At 57.6% G+C, this 16,838-nt stretch overlaps 3 protein-coding genes across 6 annotated transcripts in view; 2 read left to right on the top strand and 1 right to left on the bottom strand.

The window, feature by feature from the left end:
• The window catches only part of SSTR5 (somatostatin receptor 5), a 591,623-nt gene that overhangs the window by 420,452 nt on the left and 154,333 nt on the right, over positions 1-16,838 (bottom strand). The gene's annotated exons all lie outside the window — the stretch shown is intronic.
• On the top strand, positions 87-5,313 carry RPUSD1 (RNA pseudouridine synthase domain containing 1). Of its 3 annotated transcripts, none has more exons than XM_030459874.1 (6): positions 87-220; positions 1,294-1,485; positions 3,085-3,208; positions 3,301-3,403; positions 3,492-3,593; positions 4,247-5,313. In XM_030459874.1, exons 1-6 carry the CDS (start codon positions 174-176, stop codon positions 4,636-4,638), a joined length of 960 nt encoding a protein of 319 aa, XP_030315734.1. In that variant the 5' UTR covers positions 87-173; the 3' UTR covers positions 4,639-5,313. The 3 variants fall into 3 exon arrangements, with proteins under 3 accessions (XP_030315734.1, XP_030315736.1, XP_030315735.1); XM_030459876.1 differs by having other exon boundaries at positions 143-216; positions 1,291-1,485; XM_030459875.1 differs by lacking the exon at positions 87-220 and adding an exon at positions 232-499.
• LOC115599156 (mesothelin-like protein) lies at positions 8,226-16,387 on the top strand. 2 transcript variants are annotated; one of them, XM_030459854.1, is made up of 17 exons: positions 8,226-8,340; positions 8,724-8,843; positions 9,254-9,285; positions 9,577-9,626; positions 10,627-10,735; positions 10,853-10,938; positions 11,389-11,515; positions 11,603-11,793; positions 11,875-11,965; positions 12,061-12,196; positions 12,937-13,118; positions 13,273-13,428; positions 13,608-13,744; positions 13,968-14,101; positions 14,268-14,368; positions 14,799-15,513; positions 15,607-16,386. In XM_030459854.1, the coding sequence occupies exons 2-17, from the start codon at positions 8,807-8,809 to the stop codon at positions 15,687-15,689; spliced, it is 2,367 nt and encodes a 788-aa protein (XP_030315714.1). In that variant the 5' UTR covers positions 8,226-8,340; positions 8,724-8,806; the 3' UTR covers positions 15,690-16,386. The 2 variants fall into 2 exon arrangements, with proteins under 2 accessions (XP_030315714.1, XP_030315715.1); XM_030459855.1 differs by having other exon boundaries at positions 8,242-8,340; positions 8,750-8,843; positions 15,607-16,387.

Raw genomic sequence — 16,838 nt, forward strand, 5'->3', positions numbered from 1 at the left:
GGAGCCGCCTCTGATTGGACGGAACGGAACCTGCCGGAAGAGGCGGCGTCGCTGATTGGATCCGGCGCGGCGGGGCCGGAAGAGGCGGCGTTGCTGATTGGACGGGACGGGACCTGCCGGAAGAGGCGGCGTCGCTGATTGGACGGGACGCGCGGCCCTGGCGCCGCCGCTGGATGCGATGTAACCGCGGGGACGGCCCGGGCCGGGGACCGCGCTGCAGGTCGGGCCGGGGCGGGGTTCGGGGCTGCGGGTCGGGTCGGTACCGTCCCCTGCGCTGTGTGTGTCCCCTCCGCCGCGTGTCGTTGTCCCCTGCGGGGCGGTCAGGGCGTGTGGTCCCGAGATGGCGGCCCGGTTCCGGTCGGTAAAAGACGGGGTTCGGTTGGGCCGGGACCGTGCGGCTGCGGGGCCTCCAGGCGCGACACCGAAAGAGTGTCCGGTGTGACACCGGGAGGCTGCAGGACACGTACAGCCTGGTGGCACCGGCACGGAGACAGCACCGGTACTGCTGCGGGACCTGCGTGGCGTGAGGCTGCGGGACACGGGCAGCGGGACATGGGGCTTGCTCGGGGACACCTCGGGCACCAGGACATCGCCGGTCCTGTTGGGTGCTCCAGGCCCTGCTCCCTGCCTGCTCTCCCCTGGGTCTTTTTGCTCCCAGGGGTGCTGTGCCTGTCCCTAAGGATGCTGTGCCTGTCCCTAAGGGTCCTGTGCCCATTCTTAACTTAAGGGTGCCATGCCCACCCCTAAGGATCCTGTGCCCGTCTTTAAGGATGCCATGCCCATCCCTAAGGGTGCCGTGCTCATCCTTAAGTGTGCTGTGCCTTTCCCTAAGGGTGCTATGACTATCTTTTAGGGTCCTGTACTCATCCTTAAGGATGCCGTGCCCATCCTTAAGGATGCTGTGCCCATCCCTAAGGGTCCTGTGCCTTTCCCTAAGGGTGCCATGCCCATCCCTAAGGATGCTGTGCCCATCCCTAAGGGTCCTGTGCCTTTCCCTGAGGATGCTGTGCCCATCCCTAAGGATGCTGTGCCCATCCCTAAGGGTCCTGTGCCTATCCTTAAGGATGCCATGCCCATCCCTAAGGGTGCCGTGCTCATCCTTAAGTGTGCTGTGCCTTTCCCTAAGGGTCCTGTGCCCATCCTTAAGGATGCTGTGCCCACCCTTAAGGCTGCTATGCCCATCCTTAAGGGTGCTGTGCCCACCCCTAAGTGTGCTGTCCCTGTCTCTAAGGGTGCTGAGCTCCTCCCGGGGCTGGGGTCTGCCCCTCACCTCCCTCCTGGTGGTCCCTGCAGGGCACTGGCCATGGAGCCAGGCACCATTGACAACCTCAGCATCCTGTACCAGAGCTCGGACTTCATCGTGGTCAACAAGCACTGGGACCTCCGCATCGACAGCAAGATGTGGCACCAGCCCCTCACCCTCCAGAGCCAGCTCAAGCACCGCTTCCCCGAGCTGGCTGACCCCGACACCTACTATGGCTTCAGGTGAGGAGCTGGGGACTCACCCCTGTCCCCCCAGCCAGCCCGGGGACACGTTCCATGTGCTGGGAATGGAGTGTGGAACCGTGGAAAGGGACCTCAAAAGAACATCGAGAACATCCAGCAGGTGACACAGGAACACATCCAGGTGGGGTTTGAGGAGACTCCACACTCTCCTTGGGAAGCTGTCACCCTCACAGTTAAAAAATTCTTCCTAATATTTATATGGAACCTCCTGTGCTCCAGTTTCTAACCTTGTCCTGTTGTTGGTCACTCCATTTCCAGAGCAATCAGTTGGGCACAGCCCCCACTGTGATTTCCTTCTCTTGCCTTAAAACCATGATTCCAAAGCAGGTTATCCCTCCTGCTTCCCAAGCAGGTTATCCCTCCTGAGTTCCCATCCAGCTGGGATGCCCTGCACCTACCTGGCTCAGTGCTGGGCACCTCACACATGGGTTTGGGGAAAGGGAAACTGAGGCACCCTGGCCAGGATCAGACCTGAGAGGATTGCAGAGGACAGGGCTGGGACTCAGAGAATCAGAGACTCAAAAGTGAGGGGTTGGAAGTGACCTTGAGAGATCACTGAGTCCAACCCCCCTGCCAGAGCAGGGTCACCTCCAGCAGGTGACACAGGGACACATCCAGGTGGGTTTGAATGTCCCCAGGGAAGGAGACTCCACACCCTCCCTGGGCAGCTGTCACCCTCACAGTTAAAAAATTCTTCCTAATATTAATATGGAACCTCCTGTGCTCCAGTTTCTAATCTTGTCCTGTTGTTGGTCAATCAATTTCCAGAGCAATCAGTTGGGCAGTTCCTTCTGGAACTGAGGGGCCAGAACTGGACACAATATTCCAGCTGCATCCTCACCAGGACAGAGTAGAGGAGGAGGAGAACCTCTCTCAACCTTCTAACCACCTTTTTCTAGTTCATCCCAGGTGCCATTGACCTTCTTAGCCAACAAGGGTGTTGGCTCATGCTCATCCTTCCATCCACCAGCACCCCCAGCTTCCTTGTCACCTGTGCTGCTCTCCAACAGCTCAATCCCAAACCTCTACTGGTTGGAGTGTTCCTCCACCTTTTAGCTCCTCCCAGGTTCTGCCACCAAACTTGACTTCTCCACCAGTGAGGCTCTCTCCTTTACTGGTTGGAATCTTCCTCCAGCTCTTTTCTCCTCCCAGGTTCTGCCACCAAGCTTGACTTCTTCACCAGTAGGGCCCTCTGCTTTACTGGTAGAATCTTCCTCCAGCTCTTATCTCTTCCCAGGTTCTGCCACCAGCTGGATTTTTCCACCAGTGAGGCCCTCTCCTTTACTGGTTGGAATCTTTCTCCACCTTTTATCTCCTCCCAGGGTCTACCACCAGCTCAATTTCTCCACCAGTGAGGCCCTTTCCTTTACTGGTTGGAATGTTCCTCCACCTTTTATCTCCTCCCCAGGTTCTGCCACCAGCTGGATTTCTCCACCAGTGGAGCCCTCTCCTATATTGGTTGGAATCTTCCTCCAGCTCTTTTCTCCTCCCAGGTTCTGCCACCAGCTGGATTTTTCCACCAGTGAGGCCCTCTCCTTTACTGGTTGGAATCTTCCTCCACCTTTTATCTCATCCCAGGTTCTGCCACCAGCTGGATTTCTCCACCAGTGGAGCCCTCTGCGTCGCGCTCAACAAAGCGGCGGCGGGAAGCGCCTACAAGTGTTTTAAGGACCGGTTGGTCACCAAAGCCTACCTGGCCCTGGTAAGTAAGCTCACCCCACCACAAACCTCCTTCTGGTTGTAGCTTCTGAGCATGGTAAATTGCTGGTTCTTTGTGGGCTTCACATCCTGCAGGTCAGGGGCCACGTCAGCCAGAGCCGAGTGACGATCCGCTACGCCATCGGGAAGAACACCACGGAGGGCATGACCCACATGATGTGCATCGAGGGGACAGAGGGTGAGTGGCTCCCACCCGACCCCACCCTGTGCTGGGAGGAGCTGAGCCAACCCTTCCTCTTCTTCCCCACCTCTGGATCTCATTGCAGGCTGTGAAAATCCCAAACCTTGCCAGTCGGAGCTGGTCGTGCTGGAGCACGGGTCCTACAGCGGAGACCCCGTCACCAAAGTGCTGCTGCAGCCATTGACAGGTGGGGGCTGGAGCTCTGATCTGGTCCCTGCCACCTGTCCTCAACACCCCAACAAGGTGCTGGGGCAGAGCTGGTGGTCCAGAGGAACCTGGGCCTTGGTGGTAATGGGGGCTTGTCCTGCAAAGTGAAGCCTGGAAAGGGTTGAGTGGGGCTGAGAGCTGCCCCCAGCTCACACAGGACTTGGTTCTCTGATTTGGGGGGCTGGGAAAGTCCTGTTGGGTGCATTGTCACCTCCCTGGCCTCGAGGAGGATTTCAGGGCTGAGCTGTGTCCCTGGGTCATCAGGGAGCAGCTGAGGGAGCTGGGGGTGTTAAGGATGCTAAGGGGAGACCTTCTGGTTCTCTACAGCTCCCTGAAAGGAGGTTGGAGGGAGTTGGGGTTGGTTTCTTCTCATATGGAACAAGAGGAAATGGTCTTAAGTTGCCCAGGGGACGTTTAGGTTGGAGCTTGGGAATAATCCCTTCCTGGAAAAGGTTGTCAGGCCCCCTGCCCAGGGCAGTGGTGGAGTCTCCATCCCTGGAGGGATTTCACAGCCCTGGAGAAGTGGTGCTGAGGGCCAGGGGGCAGGGGTGACCTTGGCAGTGTTGGGTGAAGTTGTCCTCTCCCAGATCTTTTCCAGCTGACTCCTCCACTCCTGCTCTCCCTCTCCTTCAGGTCGGACTCACCAGCTCCGTGTTCACTGCAGTGCCATCGGCCACCCCATCGTGGGGGACTTCACCTACAGCCAGAAGAAGGACAGCAGTCCCTACAGGATGATGCTCCACGCCTACTACCTGCGCATCCCCACCAGCAAGGAGCTCATCGAGGTCTGTGCCCCGGATCCCTTCCTCACCTCCATGGACAGCAACTGGGTGCCCCACCACGTCACCCACCAGCTGGATGAGACCATGCAGGAGCTGAAGGACAAGGTGATGGAGAAGAGGGAAGAGGAGGAGAGCCAGGAAGCTGTGCCTGGTGGCAGAGGAAAGGAGGCACCGAGCCAAGGCGAGAGCCCGGAGCAGCGGGCTGGGTGCCAGCAGTGGTTGGCTGAGTGGGCTCTGGAGTGAGCACCCATCCCAGCTCTCCAGTTCCAGCCCAATTGCTCCATTTTTTCTCCTGGTGGGTCCCCGCAGAGCCCAGTGCTGACTCCACACCTGCACGTTGTGTACACCGTGGCTTCCATCACTCTTAGGGCTGGGATCAGGCAGATTTTAGCAGCTGGTAGGGTGGGTTTGGTTTTTAACTTCCACATCATCCATCTGGCCACTGGATGCCCCTGTTCCTAATTCTGGGCCTCAGCAGCAGCAGTCAGTGTGTCACATTCCAGCTTCGAGTGACCCTAAAGCTTCATGTCCCTGTCCCAGGGCTTGGGCACAGCCAGGGCAGCACAGACACTGCCTCTGCCACCAGCATGATGGTGCAAACCCTCAGTGGAGTTCAGGATGCTAAAGGGAGAGGAGAACATGCTGGGTGGAGCTCCCGTGTCCCCAGTTCTTGTCATTCCAGCCTGCTGGCACACAAGGAAGGAGGACATCAAGAAGCTGAAGGGAAACCTACAGGCACCAGCAGCCCCCTTGGTCCTGGGGTGGCCCCGGGTGTTTGGTGGGCAGAGGGGAGGTCCCTGCCTACCTGTCCCTGCCCATGCACCCTCCTTCCTGCCCCCACCCACACTTGGTTCTTCTGAAAGGTTTGCTGAGGGTGAGCAGGTTGATAGGAATGAATTTTAAGCTTTTTTCCACGACCACCCCCCCCAGTTTCTAGGAGAAGAACCCAGACTTTTAGTGGTTCTGAAATACGGGTGGTCTCAGAAATGTGTATTTTTAGTACTGGTGTGGTCAGACACCCAGCAGCCCAAAGCTTTTTTATTAGGTGTTGTTATTCCTTCTGCTCGTGTTGCCTTTCCCCAGCACCCACTTTTACCCTGGGAAGGATGTAAACCCCCCCCTGAGACAGCTCAGAAGGCAAAAGCCCCTTTCTGCTTTACCCAAACCAAGGGGAATAAATCTCCTGTTAGGTTCTGATTGCTGCAGGGTGCCAGGGCCAGGTCCTTTGGGTGGGGAGTTTTTTGGGGGCTCTGGAACAAGCAGGAGCAGCCAAGGAAAGGGTTGGAGATGGAAAAAGGGCTGAGGCCTGATGTGAAGAGTAGGAAGAATTTCTTTGGCACTACCCTTGTGCTGCTTTCCCTCTCCTTCCCACCATTCCCAGCCCATGGAGGGCATCTGGAGAAGGAAGAGGACAGAGGGACAGGGGGGGCTGGAGCCCATGGCACACAGAGCCCCACACCTCATCACCCCACAAGCCCTGTCCCATTTCAGAGGCCCCTGACAGTGGTTCCACACCACTCCTCTTCCTGCCCTGAAGCAGGGAGATGGGTCCCAAAGCTGTAAATTAATGTCAGGAACCTGATTGCTAAGGAGTCATGGAGACCCAGAGAAGTTAGGGGGGAGATGGGCAGCATCAGAGGCAGGACACAGCCTGCCTGGTGTGGGAACCATCCCCACTGGGTGACAGGGGACACGTTGGCTCCAGGATTCCCCCAGCTGTGGGGCTGATGGGCTCTGGGGTGGTCTGTGGGGACCATGCATAAGGGGAGGGTGATGGACTGTCAGTGCCGGGGGGGCTGGCACCCTGTGCTTGCCTGCTTGAGGAGCCCCTGCACCCTGTACATGGCACTTTTACCCAAAATGGCAAGAAAAAGAGAGAAATTTGTATTTCCCTTCCCCTGCAGAGGAGGTTCCCAGCTCTGCTGCCTCCTCTCTGCGTCACCGTTCACCGCGTCGTCCGTGAATCCACTCGTGAAGGGGGGGCAGTGGGAGGGTTTGTGAGGGGGTTTTTGTCTCGTGCCATCCTGTACAGCTTGCAATAACCCCGATTTTGTCTTGTCCAGTACCCCAGTAAACCATGACCTGTGTACCCTGCACCTCACCCTCGGGTCTCTCACTCCACCCGGGTCGGCATCTTCGGGGCCGTGCTGGGGGCTTCCAGGAATGAGCCCTGACTGGCCCAACAGGACCAGCTCCAGCCTGCTGTGGGTCCTCGCCCTGCTGAAATCCCTCTCCCTGGCCGAAACCACCCACCTGAAAAACCTTCCTGGATTTAGTAACTCTGACACAGCTCTGACCAAGGATGCCCAAGGTGCCCGGGGCAGATGCCGCTGCCTCGGCCCTTCCCATCCCTGCCCTCTGCCCACCTCAACCAGTACCAGTGGCTGGGATTGACCCAAATCAAAGCACAGAGCTGGAAAAAAACAAAACCACAAAAAAATCCTAATTGCAAAACACTCTAGAACAGGCAAATGGTGGTGGTTAGGGTGTGCAGAGGGAAAGCTGCCACCACGCAGGATTTCTAAAGGATTCTTGTACATCAGCTGGCATTCCTTGGGTTGGAGCTGCTGGAAAAGGCAGTGAAGACCTCAAGGAATTACTTGCAGCCCTCAGGGGGTGAGGTTTGTAAGGTTATAAACCTGCCAGAGGGAAAAAAGCAGGTGGTGAAGAGGAGGGAGGGTTTCCAGCCCCCCTGGCACAAGGGATGCACCCAGCGCTCACCACCAAAGCCCTGGGGAAGGGGCTTCAGCAGATGCCTTCCAACACATCAGGTTTGAGGTGGATGCCCCTGTGCCTGCTCCTTCCAAGGTTGTTTCAGAGCCAGCTTTAAGCTCTGTGGGGACAAAGTGGACCTGGTGACCTGTGAAAGGTCCCCACGTGTCCCTGTCCTCCTGCCCCAGCCACCTCTGCCCAGCAAGCCTGAGGCAGGGGCTGTGTCCCACCAGCAGAGCCTCCCAGCAAATAATTATCTGTAATTTTACTGCTCCAACAAGAGCTATTTTTACAGCAAATCCTTCCAAAATAGAAACCAGAAACACCAGCAGAACCCAAGCCCTGGTGCTGCAGGACTGGTTGCTCAAGGGGAGGGGGTGTGGACAGGGACCACTGGGTGGGGAGAGGGGGGGTGACAAACAAAGGGTCCAGGGACCCTTTGCAATGGGTGATGTCCCCAAACCTGGCCAAGCAGGTGGTGGTGCCTGGTGACAACCCCAGCCAAGTGTTTCCCCCCCCCCCTTCTTCCCTTTTCCTGGCAGCAAAGCTCAGGTGATGTTTTGGGTGCTACCCAAGCACCAGGTTTTCCTCACGCAGCCTGGGAAGGGCTTTGCTTCCTTGCTTTTCAGTCTCCCTTCTTCATGGCACGTGCTGGGTGGTATTTCCAAGCAGGTTCAGAAATTCCAGGGAGAAAGCTGTAAAAAAAAAAACCAAAAAAAACCCCAAAATAAAAAGGGAAAGGGGTTGTCTATGGTGCAGGCCAGAAGGATGCAGGTGGGGATGCAGCCCAGAGGGGTGCTGAGCCCATCACCCAGGTCTCAGCTGTTCTGCACCCTGCTTGCCCTCCTATACACCCCTAAACACCTCAAAAGTGTTTGCACCACCAGGGAGTAGAACCTTTGCCTCCATCAGGAGCCCAGAAATCACCAAACAGGGAGTTTTAACCCATTTCCCCCCAAGTTCAAAGTGACCTTTAGAAAGAAAGGAGGTGAGGGGGGGGGGGGGGGGGGAACCCAACCAAAACCAAGCTCGGGAGAGAAAGCAGCTTTACAAAACACTGTGTTGAGAAACTGCCCCGTCACACCCCCAGTTTCAGAGCAACTTCCCCACCCCGCAGCAGATAAGTGCTGAGCTCTTCCCAGCCCCATCCCCATCCCGCCCCATCCCCGGTACCGCGGGGGGGTCAGCACCTTCCCCGCCGGAATCCTCAGCCCTCAGCCCAATCCCACCCAGGTGAGTGACTTGGCAAGGTCCCTGGAGGGATTTCGGGACCATCCTGAGGCTTAGAGGGGGAAAAATAAATTTAAAATAAAATAAATCCCTGCTTCTCTTGCCGAGGGCAAGAAGGTGATTGCTCCGGGTGGGATTTCTGGAGCTGGGATTTATTTGCTCTCTAGGAAGGGGGGTTCTGGATGAGGGGTGGGTGTAGGGGAGGGTACTGCCTGCTGGGTTGTACTGGATTCCTCCCAGTCTGTGCTGGTGGGGTCCATGAGGAGCTGGGGGACAGAGGGGGACCCTGTCCCTGCAGGGCACGGGGGTCAGAAAGGACAAATCATTGGGGAGTTTTAATAACAGGTGGAGGATGAAATAATTTTTTTTTTTTTCCTTTCTGTAAGATTTTAAACCTCTTCCTTGGCTCCAGGGGGGTTTGTGTGGGTACCTTCCCCAGCTACCAGGACAAAACCCTGACACAGACACCATGGTGTGGGCAGCCCTGAGCATCCCCTCCTGCTTCTGTGAGTTCCACCTTCTCCCCCTGACCCAACCCCAGGACCATCCCCCTGGCACTGGGGATGCTCCAGCCCCTCCCTGCTTTTCATCCCTTTGGTTTTGGCACTCCCTGGGTGCTGCCTCCTGCTCCCAGCAACATCCTCAGGGATTTTTCCCAGCACAGATGCCAGAACCCTGCACAAACACAAGGCCAGGGGCAGGTTTAGCACTTTTTGGCTTCCAAACCCCCCCCCAAAGACACCCCAGGGGCTGCTGCAGGGTGGTCACCAGCATTTGCTAAATATTCTTAAATTGACAAAGAAAAGGCCCTGCCCAGATTTTATACCTGGAGCTGCTTTAGAGCATCCCCCAGCCCCCTTCCTCCTGGGATTTCTCTACCAAGGGTGCTCCCTAACAGGTTTCCTCTCCATTACAGGTGTCACCAGAGCCCTGGTGAAAGCCACACTGGTGAGTGAGTCCCCACCAGCTGCCCCAGTAGCTCCCAGTACACCAGGAGATGGCCGTTTTCCCTGGTGCTGGGACTGGCAGCTGTGGTTCCCTCTGTCCCCACCAAAAAGCCACCACCTCCCCTCTGCTCCCTGGGCCACCTCCCCTCCCCATCTGCCCCAAACCAAGGCCTGGGGGACCCTAAACCTGATGGCCCAGACACAGCTCTGGAGAGGGGCAGATCCCATTCCCTGGATTGAAATCCCTTTGTCCCTTGGCTGAGTGTCCCCATGTCCCCTCCTCCCTCCCCAGGCCACCCTGCTTGTCACCTGCATCCTGCCTGCCACCGAGCAAGATGCTGGGTAAGTACCAGAACCATCCCCTGGGCAGGATGGGGGTCCTGGGGGGGTACTTTGGGGGCAGGGGGGGAGGTGGATGTCTTGTTTCTCACCACGTCCACGTCTTGGCTGGATGCTGTGCCAAGTGACTTGGGCTGGAAAAGATTTAGAGCCTTGCACAGCCAGTTCTGGACGGGGAGTTCAGCTGCTCCTGGAGAACAAACACACCAAGAATTTCCTTCCCCTTTATGGGGCTGACGTGGAGGTAACAGAAACCTCCCCCTCCCCGAGCTAAAATCCAGGTTCTGCTGGTTTCTCCCTCACCCAAAACCTGGCAGCTGGTGGCCACCTCTGGGCATGGGGACAAGGAGCCAAAGCCTGGGGTGTGGTGGCCACATCTGGCTTTGGGGACAAGCAGCCAAAACCTGGCAGCTGGTGGCCACATCTGGGGGACAAGGAGCCAAAGCCTGGGGTGTGGTGTCCACCTCTGGGCTTGGGGACAAGGAGCCAAAGCCTGGGGTGTGGTGGCCACATCTGGCTTTGGGGACAAGGAGCCAAAACCTGGCAGCTGGTGGCCACCTCTGGTCATGGGGACAAGGAGCCAAAGCCTGGGGTGTGGTGGCCACCTCTGGGCTTGGGGGCAAGCAGCCAAAACCTGGCAGCTGGTGGCCACCTCTGGGGGACAAGGAGCCAAAGCCTGGGGTGTGGTGGCCACCTCTGGCTTTGGGGACAAGGAGCCAAAACCTGGGGTGTGGTGGCCACTTCTGGCCATGGGGTCAGGCAGCCTGGTGGCTGCAGGGCACCCCCTTGGTCACCACCACTACAATTATGTGACCCCCCCTCCGTTGTCCCCTCTTACCCCACATGGCTGCAGTGGGGTGAAGGGGGGGATTTCCCTAGGGAACCAGCAGGTCTGCCCTCTGGGGGGGGGGTCCTGGGGAGGGAAAGGGGGGTGCTGGGGAGGGAAGGGGCTGGTGAACCCCCCCTGGGTTGTTGGTGGTGCCATTGGGTGTCCCCCCTGCAGCATCCCAGCCCTGGTCCCTCCAGCATCCCCCGAGCATCTCCCTGCTGCCTGCATCCTCACCTCTGCCAAGGGACTGCAACCCCGACCCCAGGAGCTGAGCAGGGCCCAGGTGGGCAGAGCTGGGGGGCTACAACCCCCCCCCCTGGAACCCAACAATCCCTCTGGATCCCTAAGGGGGCTCTCATCACCTTCACTTTATCCTGACCCCCAACCTCTCTCTGCTCAGCTCTCCTGCCTGGCCCAGCTGCTGGCTGCCAGGGACCTGCCAGATGATTTCAGCAGGTACCCCCCAGACCTCCTGCTCTTCTTTGAGTGAGTATCTGGGGCAGCACCTGAGGGCAGGTTTGGGGGTGAATCAGGACCCCCCTGACACTCCCCAGAGGGGCCCTGGGAGAAGATTGAGTATTGCAAATAATCACCCGTGTCTGTAGGCACCTTCAGACCCACCCGGGGCATTTCCAGCCCTGGGAACCCCCCCACCCTCTCCCCCAGGGTGCTCTCCTCATCCTATTTCTCTCTGAGGATGAGGCCAAGCTGGTGTGGGGTGCATGGGGTTGGGTGACCCCTGTCCCATGTCCCAAATGTCCTTCCCAAGACAAGAGGAGAATCCTCTCCAGCCTGGAGCATCCTCAGCAGGGAGCAACCACTTCAAATGATCCTCCCTATACCCCAAAAAAAACCCCAAGATTAAAGATCCCCTGGTGGAAACGTGGGCTCCATCACCCCATTCCTCCCCACTCCACTGCCTCTTGCTCCCCATAGCTTGGCCAAGGTGGACTCTGGGACCTGTGGAGATTTTTATGCCCGGGTTTCCCATGGGAACCTGGAGCTGCTTCCCAAGGGCTCATCCCAGAGGAAGGAGCTGCTCCGAGGGGCTCTGAGCTGCCTGGTGAGTGGGGAGCAGGCTGGGGGGGGGGGGCTTCCAGGGACCCCCCCACAGACCCTCATCACCCCAAGCTTGGGGTCTCTCCTCCAGGGGGTGAGGAGCAGGCAGCTGAGCCCCGAGCAGCTGAGGAGCCTGGGGGCACTGGTGTGTGACATGGAGCCTGAGACCATCCCAGCCTCAGCCCCCGCTGTCCTGGAGAACCTGAAGCTCTGCCCGGTGCTGACAGGAGCCCAGAAGGATGCCCTCAATGCTGTCCTCCTGGGGGGTGACACAGCCTATGGGTGGGTGAGGAGGAGACCTGAGAGGGTGGGTGGGTGATGGAACCCACCAGCATCCGACCCTTCTCTTCCCTTGGCCTCCAGGGATCCTTCCAGCTGGGATCTGTGGACTCTGCAAAGCTTGGGACCACTGGTGCTGGCTCTGAACCAGACCACGCTGAGCTTGGTGGCCCAGGTGAGGTCCCTGTCCTGGAGAGCAGGGGGTGAGGGTCCCACTGTCCCCTCAAATCCTCTGGGACCCAGCACCCTCTGTCCCTTTCCCCATCCCAGGAAGCACGGGAGGCTTTGGGCAGGAGCATCACAGCCACCCCCAGCCCCCAGGGACCTGCCAAGCCCTTGAGGCTCCTCGGGGACTTTGCAGCAGCCTTGGCTCCATCCCATCCCAGGCTGAAACGTGGCACAGAACGTGAGCATTTCCCTCCCCCACGGCCATTCCTGAGCAGTTCTCAGCTCTTGGGCAAGGGGCAGAACATCCCCAGGGCTTGTTGGCATCTGGGTGCCCTCCAGGGAGGGGGTGAGGGCTGGCAGAAAGCTGGGGGATTCCTGAAAAGTAAGCAGGGAGGTGGGAGAAGGCAGCCTTACTGGGGGGGGGTTGCTCAGCCCTGGGGGGGCAGCAGCCAGGAGGGTGCTGAGGATGCTGAGGACCAGAGGATGATGAGCACCAGAGGATGATGGGCACCAGAGGATGATGGGCACCAGAGGATGATGGGCACCAGAGGATGATGGGCACCAGAGGATGATGAACACCAGGGGATGATGGGCACCAGAGGATGATGAGGACCAGAGGATGCTGAGCACCAGAGGATGATGGGCACCAGAGGATGCTGAGGACCAGAGGATGATGAACACCAGGGGATGATGGGCACCAGAGGATGATGGGTACCAGAGGATGCTCCTGTGGGTGATGATGGGAAAAGGTTCAGCTTACCTGAGCATCCTGAGTTGTGCAGGACAAAGGACACAGCAGCAAGTTCTTCAGGAATAGGCTGAAGGAATAAGGCTGGGGACCCTGGGGGGGGGGCGATGGGGAGGACAGGTTGAGCCAAGGTGTTGCTATTCCATCAGCACCCAACCAGGGCTTTTCTGGGGTCCTGTGGGCCCAGGTGGGAAGGGAGCAAAGAGCTGAAGTGTCCTCCTTGTCCCCAGGCTGCCCATCCACCCCCATCACAGCCAGCACCATCTCCAACACCTTCATAATCATCGACTACACCAGTGAGGAGTTCAACCTCTGCCTGAGCAACGAGGTTTTAAAAGCCAACCTGAGGGCCCTGCTGGAGCAGCCCTTCAGCTCAGACTACATCGGGGTGATAAAAAGCAGGATGGCCCAGGTGATGGGGGGCAGGAGCCCCTGCACAGCCCCCCCCTTGGCATGGCCTGCAGGATGGGCAAGGCTGGGGGGGTGGAGGCACCCAAGTGGGGCTTCTGTGTCCATTTTTCCCTCTTTTTCCCTTCCCTGACCACTTTTTCTGCCCGGCCCTACAGATGTACCCCTCAGGGATGCCCGAGGAGCAGCTGCAGCACCTGGGGCCCCTGTCCCGTCTCTACTCAGTGGAGGAGATCAGCAAGTGGCAGGTGACATCCAATGACACCCTCCAGATCCTGCTCAACCCCTCCGATGGACGATGGAGTTTTGCCCAGGTAAACCCCCCCCAGCAGCAGACCAGTGGCCCAGCCAGGGAATGCTGACCCCAAACTGGGAGCACTGGGCGATGCAGGCACTGGGGATGCAGGCACTGTCCCAGGGGGGGAAGGTTGGGCAGTACCAGGATTTCCAGCAGGAACATTTTCCATCCAACCCCCTGCCCTGTGTTTCCCAGGTCCAGCAGCTGATCAGAAGGTACCTGGAGCTGGGGGGCATCCCGACAGCACCCTTGATTCAGAAGATGGGTGGGGGGATCCAGCTCTGTCGTCTGAAGGAGAAGCAGATCCAGCAAATATCTCCAGAAGCAATCAGGTAAAAAGCACTCCTGAGGAATTCTTTTTCACCTTTCTGAGGTCCCTGAGACCCCAGGGAAAGGGGGTGGATGTAAAGTCCCCCCCATGGTGGGATGGCTGCATCCTGCTCCCAATTCCAGAGCCCCCCAGAACCCTGGGCAGGGACCCCCTCATCTCCCCCCCCACCAGAATGGGTTAAGCTGTGGTTGGGCTTTAACCTCTGAACCTTCCCTCTTCTCTAGGACTCTTGGAAAGGTGGACATCTCTTCCTGCTCTCAAGCCCAGAAGGATCAGCTCTACAGAGCAGCCCGGGAGGCCTTTGCTGGCCAGACTGGCTCCCCCAGGGCTTATTATTGCCACATTCAGCCCTTCCTGGGTAGGGGCTTCAGCCTTCCCCCCCCTGCCCACTGCAACAGAGCTGGGACCCCCCTTCCTCACCCAGGGGGGGTTTCAGCCATCCCAGAGCCCCATCTGACAATCTCCAGAGCCCTTTCCAAAGCCCCAGAAGTGTTGGCACGTGGTGTCCCTCCCCTTTCTTTCAGGTGGAGCTCCAGTGCAGGACCTGAAGGAGTTGGCTGAAGCTGAGGATGCCATAGACATGGACATGGCCACGTTCCTTGCCCTGAACCCCAAGGAGCTGCAGGTACCTCCCTGGGATGCTACTGTTATTTTATGGTTTTTTTTTTTCCCTTGGTGAAGGACAGGGCTGAGCTTGAGGGTTGAGGCCACAGCCCCACCCCATCACCAAGGCTCTATTTTTATTTTTTTTTATACCTTTTCCAATTTTCTTCTGGAAGGGATGACTTCTGGAAGGGGTGGTTTCTTCTGGAAGGGATGGTTTCTTCTGGAAGGGATGGTTTCTTCTGGAAGGGTTTTGGTTTCTTCTGGAAGGGGTGGTTTCTTCTGGAAGGGATGGTTTCTTCTGGAAGGGGTGGTTTCTTCTGGAAGGGGTGGTTTCTTCTGGAAGGGATGGTTTCTTCTGGAAGGGATGGCTCACTCCTCAGTGCTGTTAGGAGGGCACTTGGTGGTGATGCAGAGGAGGCAGAGGGGTGATGGTTGTGTTTGTGTTGCAGAAACTCAGCATCAGGGATGTCAAAAAGCTGCTTGGGGTAAACCTGCCCCAGCTGAAGGAAGCTGAGAAGAATCCTGTGGTGATGGGCTGGGTGAAGAGACAGTCCCAGAGGGAGCTGGATTGTATCCTGGGAATTGGCCTGCAAGGGGGGATGGCAGAGCCCAGCCCCCCAGGGACATCTCCCCCTCCTGAGCCCTCCACCTTGGCTGGAATCACCCCCTCTGCCTCCAGTGCTCTTGGGCTCCCTGATGCCACCCCCACCAAACCCAGTGTCCCCTCTTTGAGCTCTGTCCCATCCCCTGCTCTCACACATGGAGCCCCCACCACCACCACCAGTACTACCCCAGTTGGTACCACCCCCACCACCAGCACCCCCCTGCTCTCCACAACCACCCCAGCACCTGGGGGCAGCACCCACCCTGCTCCCACCCTGAGCACCCACAACCCTCCCAGCACCCTTGTCCCTGAGTCCCCTTCCACACCGGCAGCACCCACAGACAGGAACCTCCCTTCCCAGAAACCCACCCTGATTCCCAGCTCCAGCCACCAGAGCATCATCCCAGCCACCAGGACCACACCATTCCCATGCAAGACCAGTGCTCCTCCAGCTTTTCCAGGCCCTTCTCCCAGCGAGGCCACCAAGCAGCCACCCAGGGGCATGACAAAGCCCCCAACACCGACCCCCAAGGGACACCCCAACCTGCAGCCTCCAGCTGGTAAGGCAGCAGCAGCCCCCTGGCAGCTCCCAGGTCCCTTTGGCATGGATAATCTGATTTTTTTTTTTCCCCATCTCTCTCTTCTTCCCCAAGGTGCAGGATCCAGGTTCTCCTCCTGCCTCCTGCAGGTCCTGCTGGCAGCCCTGGGCAGCTCACTGCTGAGAGGGATGCTGTGATCCCTGGACCTCCAGCACCCTGCTCCTGGGATCCCACCTCTCATCCATACCATCCAAAAAACCCACCACATTCCCTGCTGGAAAGCATCAGCCCAGGAAAGGAACAGATTTCTGTCCCTTTGATTCCAGCACAGAATTTCCTTATTATTGTGGGGACAGGTACTCTTCCAGCCCCATGAGTACTTACTAACAAGTTACTCCATGCCCTCCAGTTTCCAGGAACACTGCTCTGCCTGGATGCACTCACACTGACAGCTTCAGCTTTACTCACACAGGGAAGTGTTTGATTTCCAAGCTGATCCCACTGGGATCACCCAGGGGCCTGAGTTCCTGGCAGCTGCAAACCCAGCAGAACATATGGCCCAGCAACCCAGGCTGAGAGCTCAGAGACCCAACACATCCCCTTTAACCTGTTCCATGAGCTCAGGAGATTGATCAAGATGTGCTGAGACTCCACAAAGCCTCGTTAGAGGGATGGTTAATTGAAGATGGTTTCTCTTGCTTACTGTGCAATACCACACAATAAAACAGAAATCAATTTTTTTTTCCTAACCAAATGTGCTCTTTGAGGTGTTCCATGTGTGTTTTGCAGTTTCCTAGCTAGGTTAACTCTAGTTTCTACTCCTTTTTGCTTTTTCTTCATTCCCTACTGCCTCCTCCTCCAACACCTTGACTACACAAATGTTTCTCCCTCCCCCTTCCTCCTCTTCCACTTCACTTTTGTTCTCCCCAGGCTGAGGAGTTTCTGGCTTGCCATTTGTTGAGTCAGAAATAAACCAAATAAACCCCAAGAACTGGGGATCACTGCAGTTCCCTGTGCAGACTGTCTGAATCCCACAGGGCTCTCTCCCACCCCAGCCAGTGCCCCAGCACCACAGGATGGGTTCAGGCAGCTGGAAGGGTCTCTTGCCACCCAGAAATCTGCAGTGAGGACAAACCAGACCCTGCTGTTCTCCTGCAAAGGGTGGACAATGAGCATTTATAACATCTCTGCAGGCAGGTTCTCCCCCTGGGGGGAAAAAAAGGGATTTCAAGGGCTGGATATGGGTTATACTGAGGTGGGGTTTTTTTGGCCAGGAATTCCCAGTGAGTGGAAAAGAGTTGGAATTCATCCACAGAGTTGTTATATCCTCCTCACAAGCAGTCTGA

Source organism: Calypte anna, chromosome 14, assembly GCF_003957555.1.
Source record: "Calypte anna isolate BGI_N300 chromosome 14, bCalAnn1_v1.p, whole genome shotgun sequence".
Classification (NCBI taxonomy): Eukaryota; Metazoa; Chordata; class Aves; order Apodiformes; family Trochilidae; genus Calypte; species Calypte anna.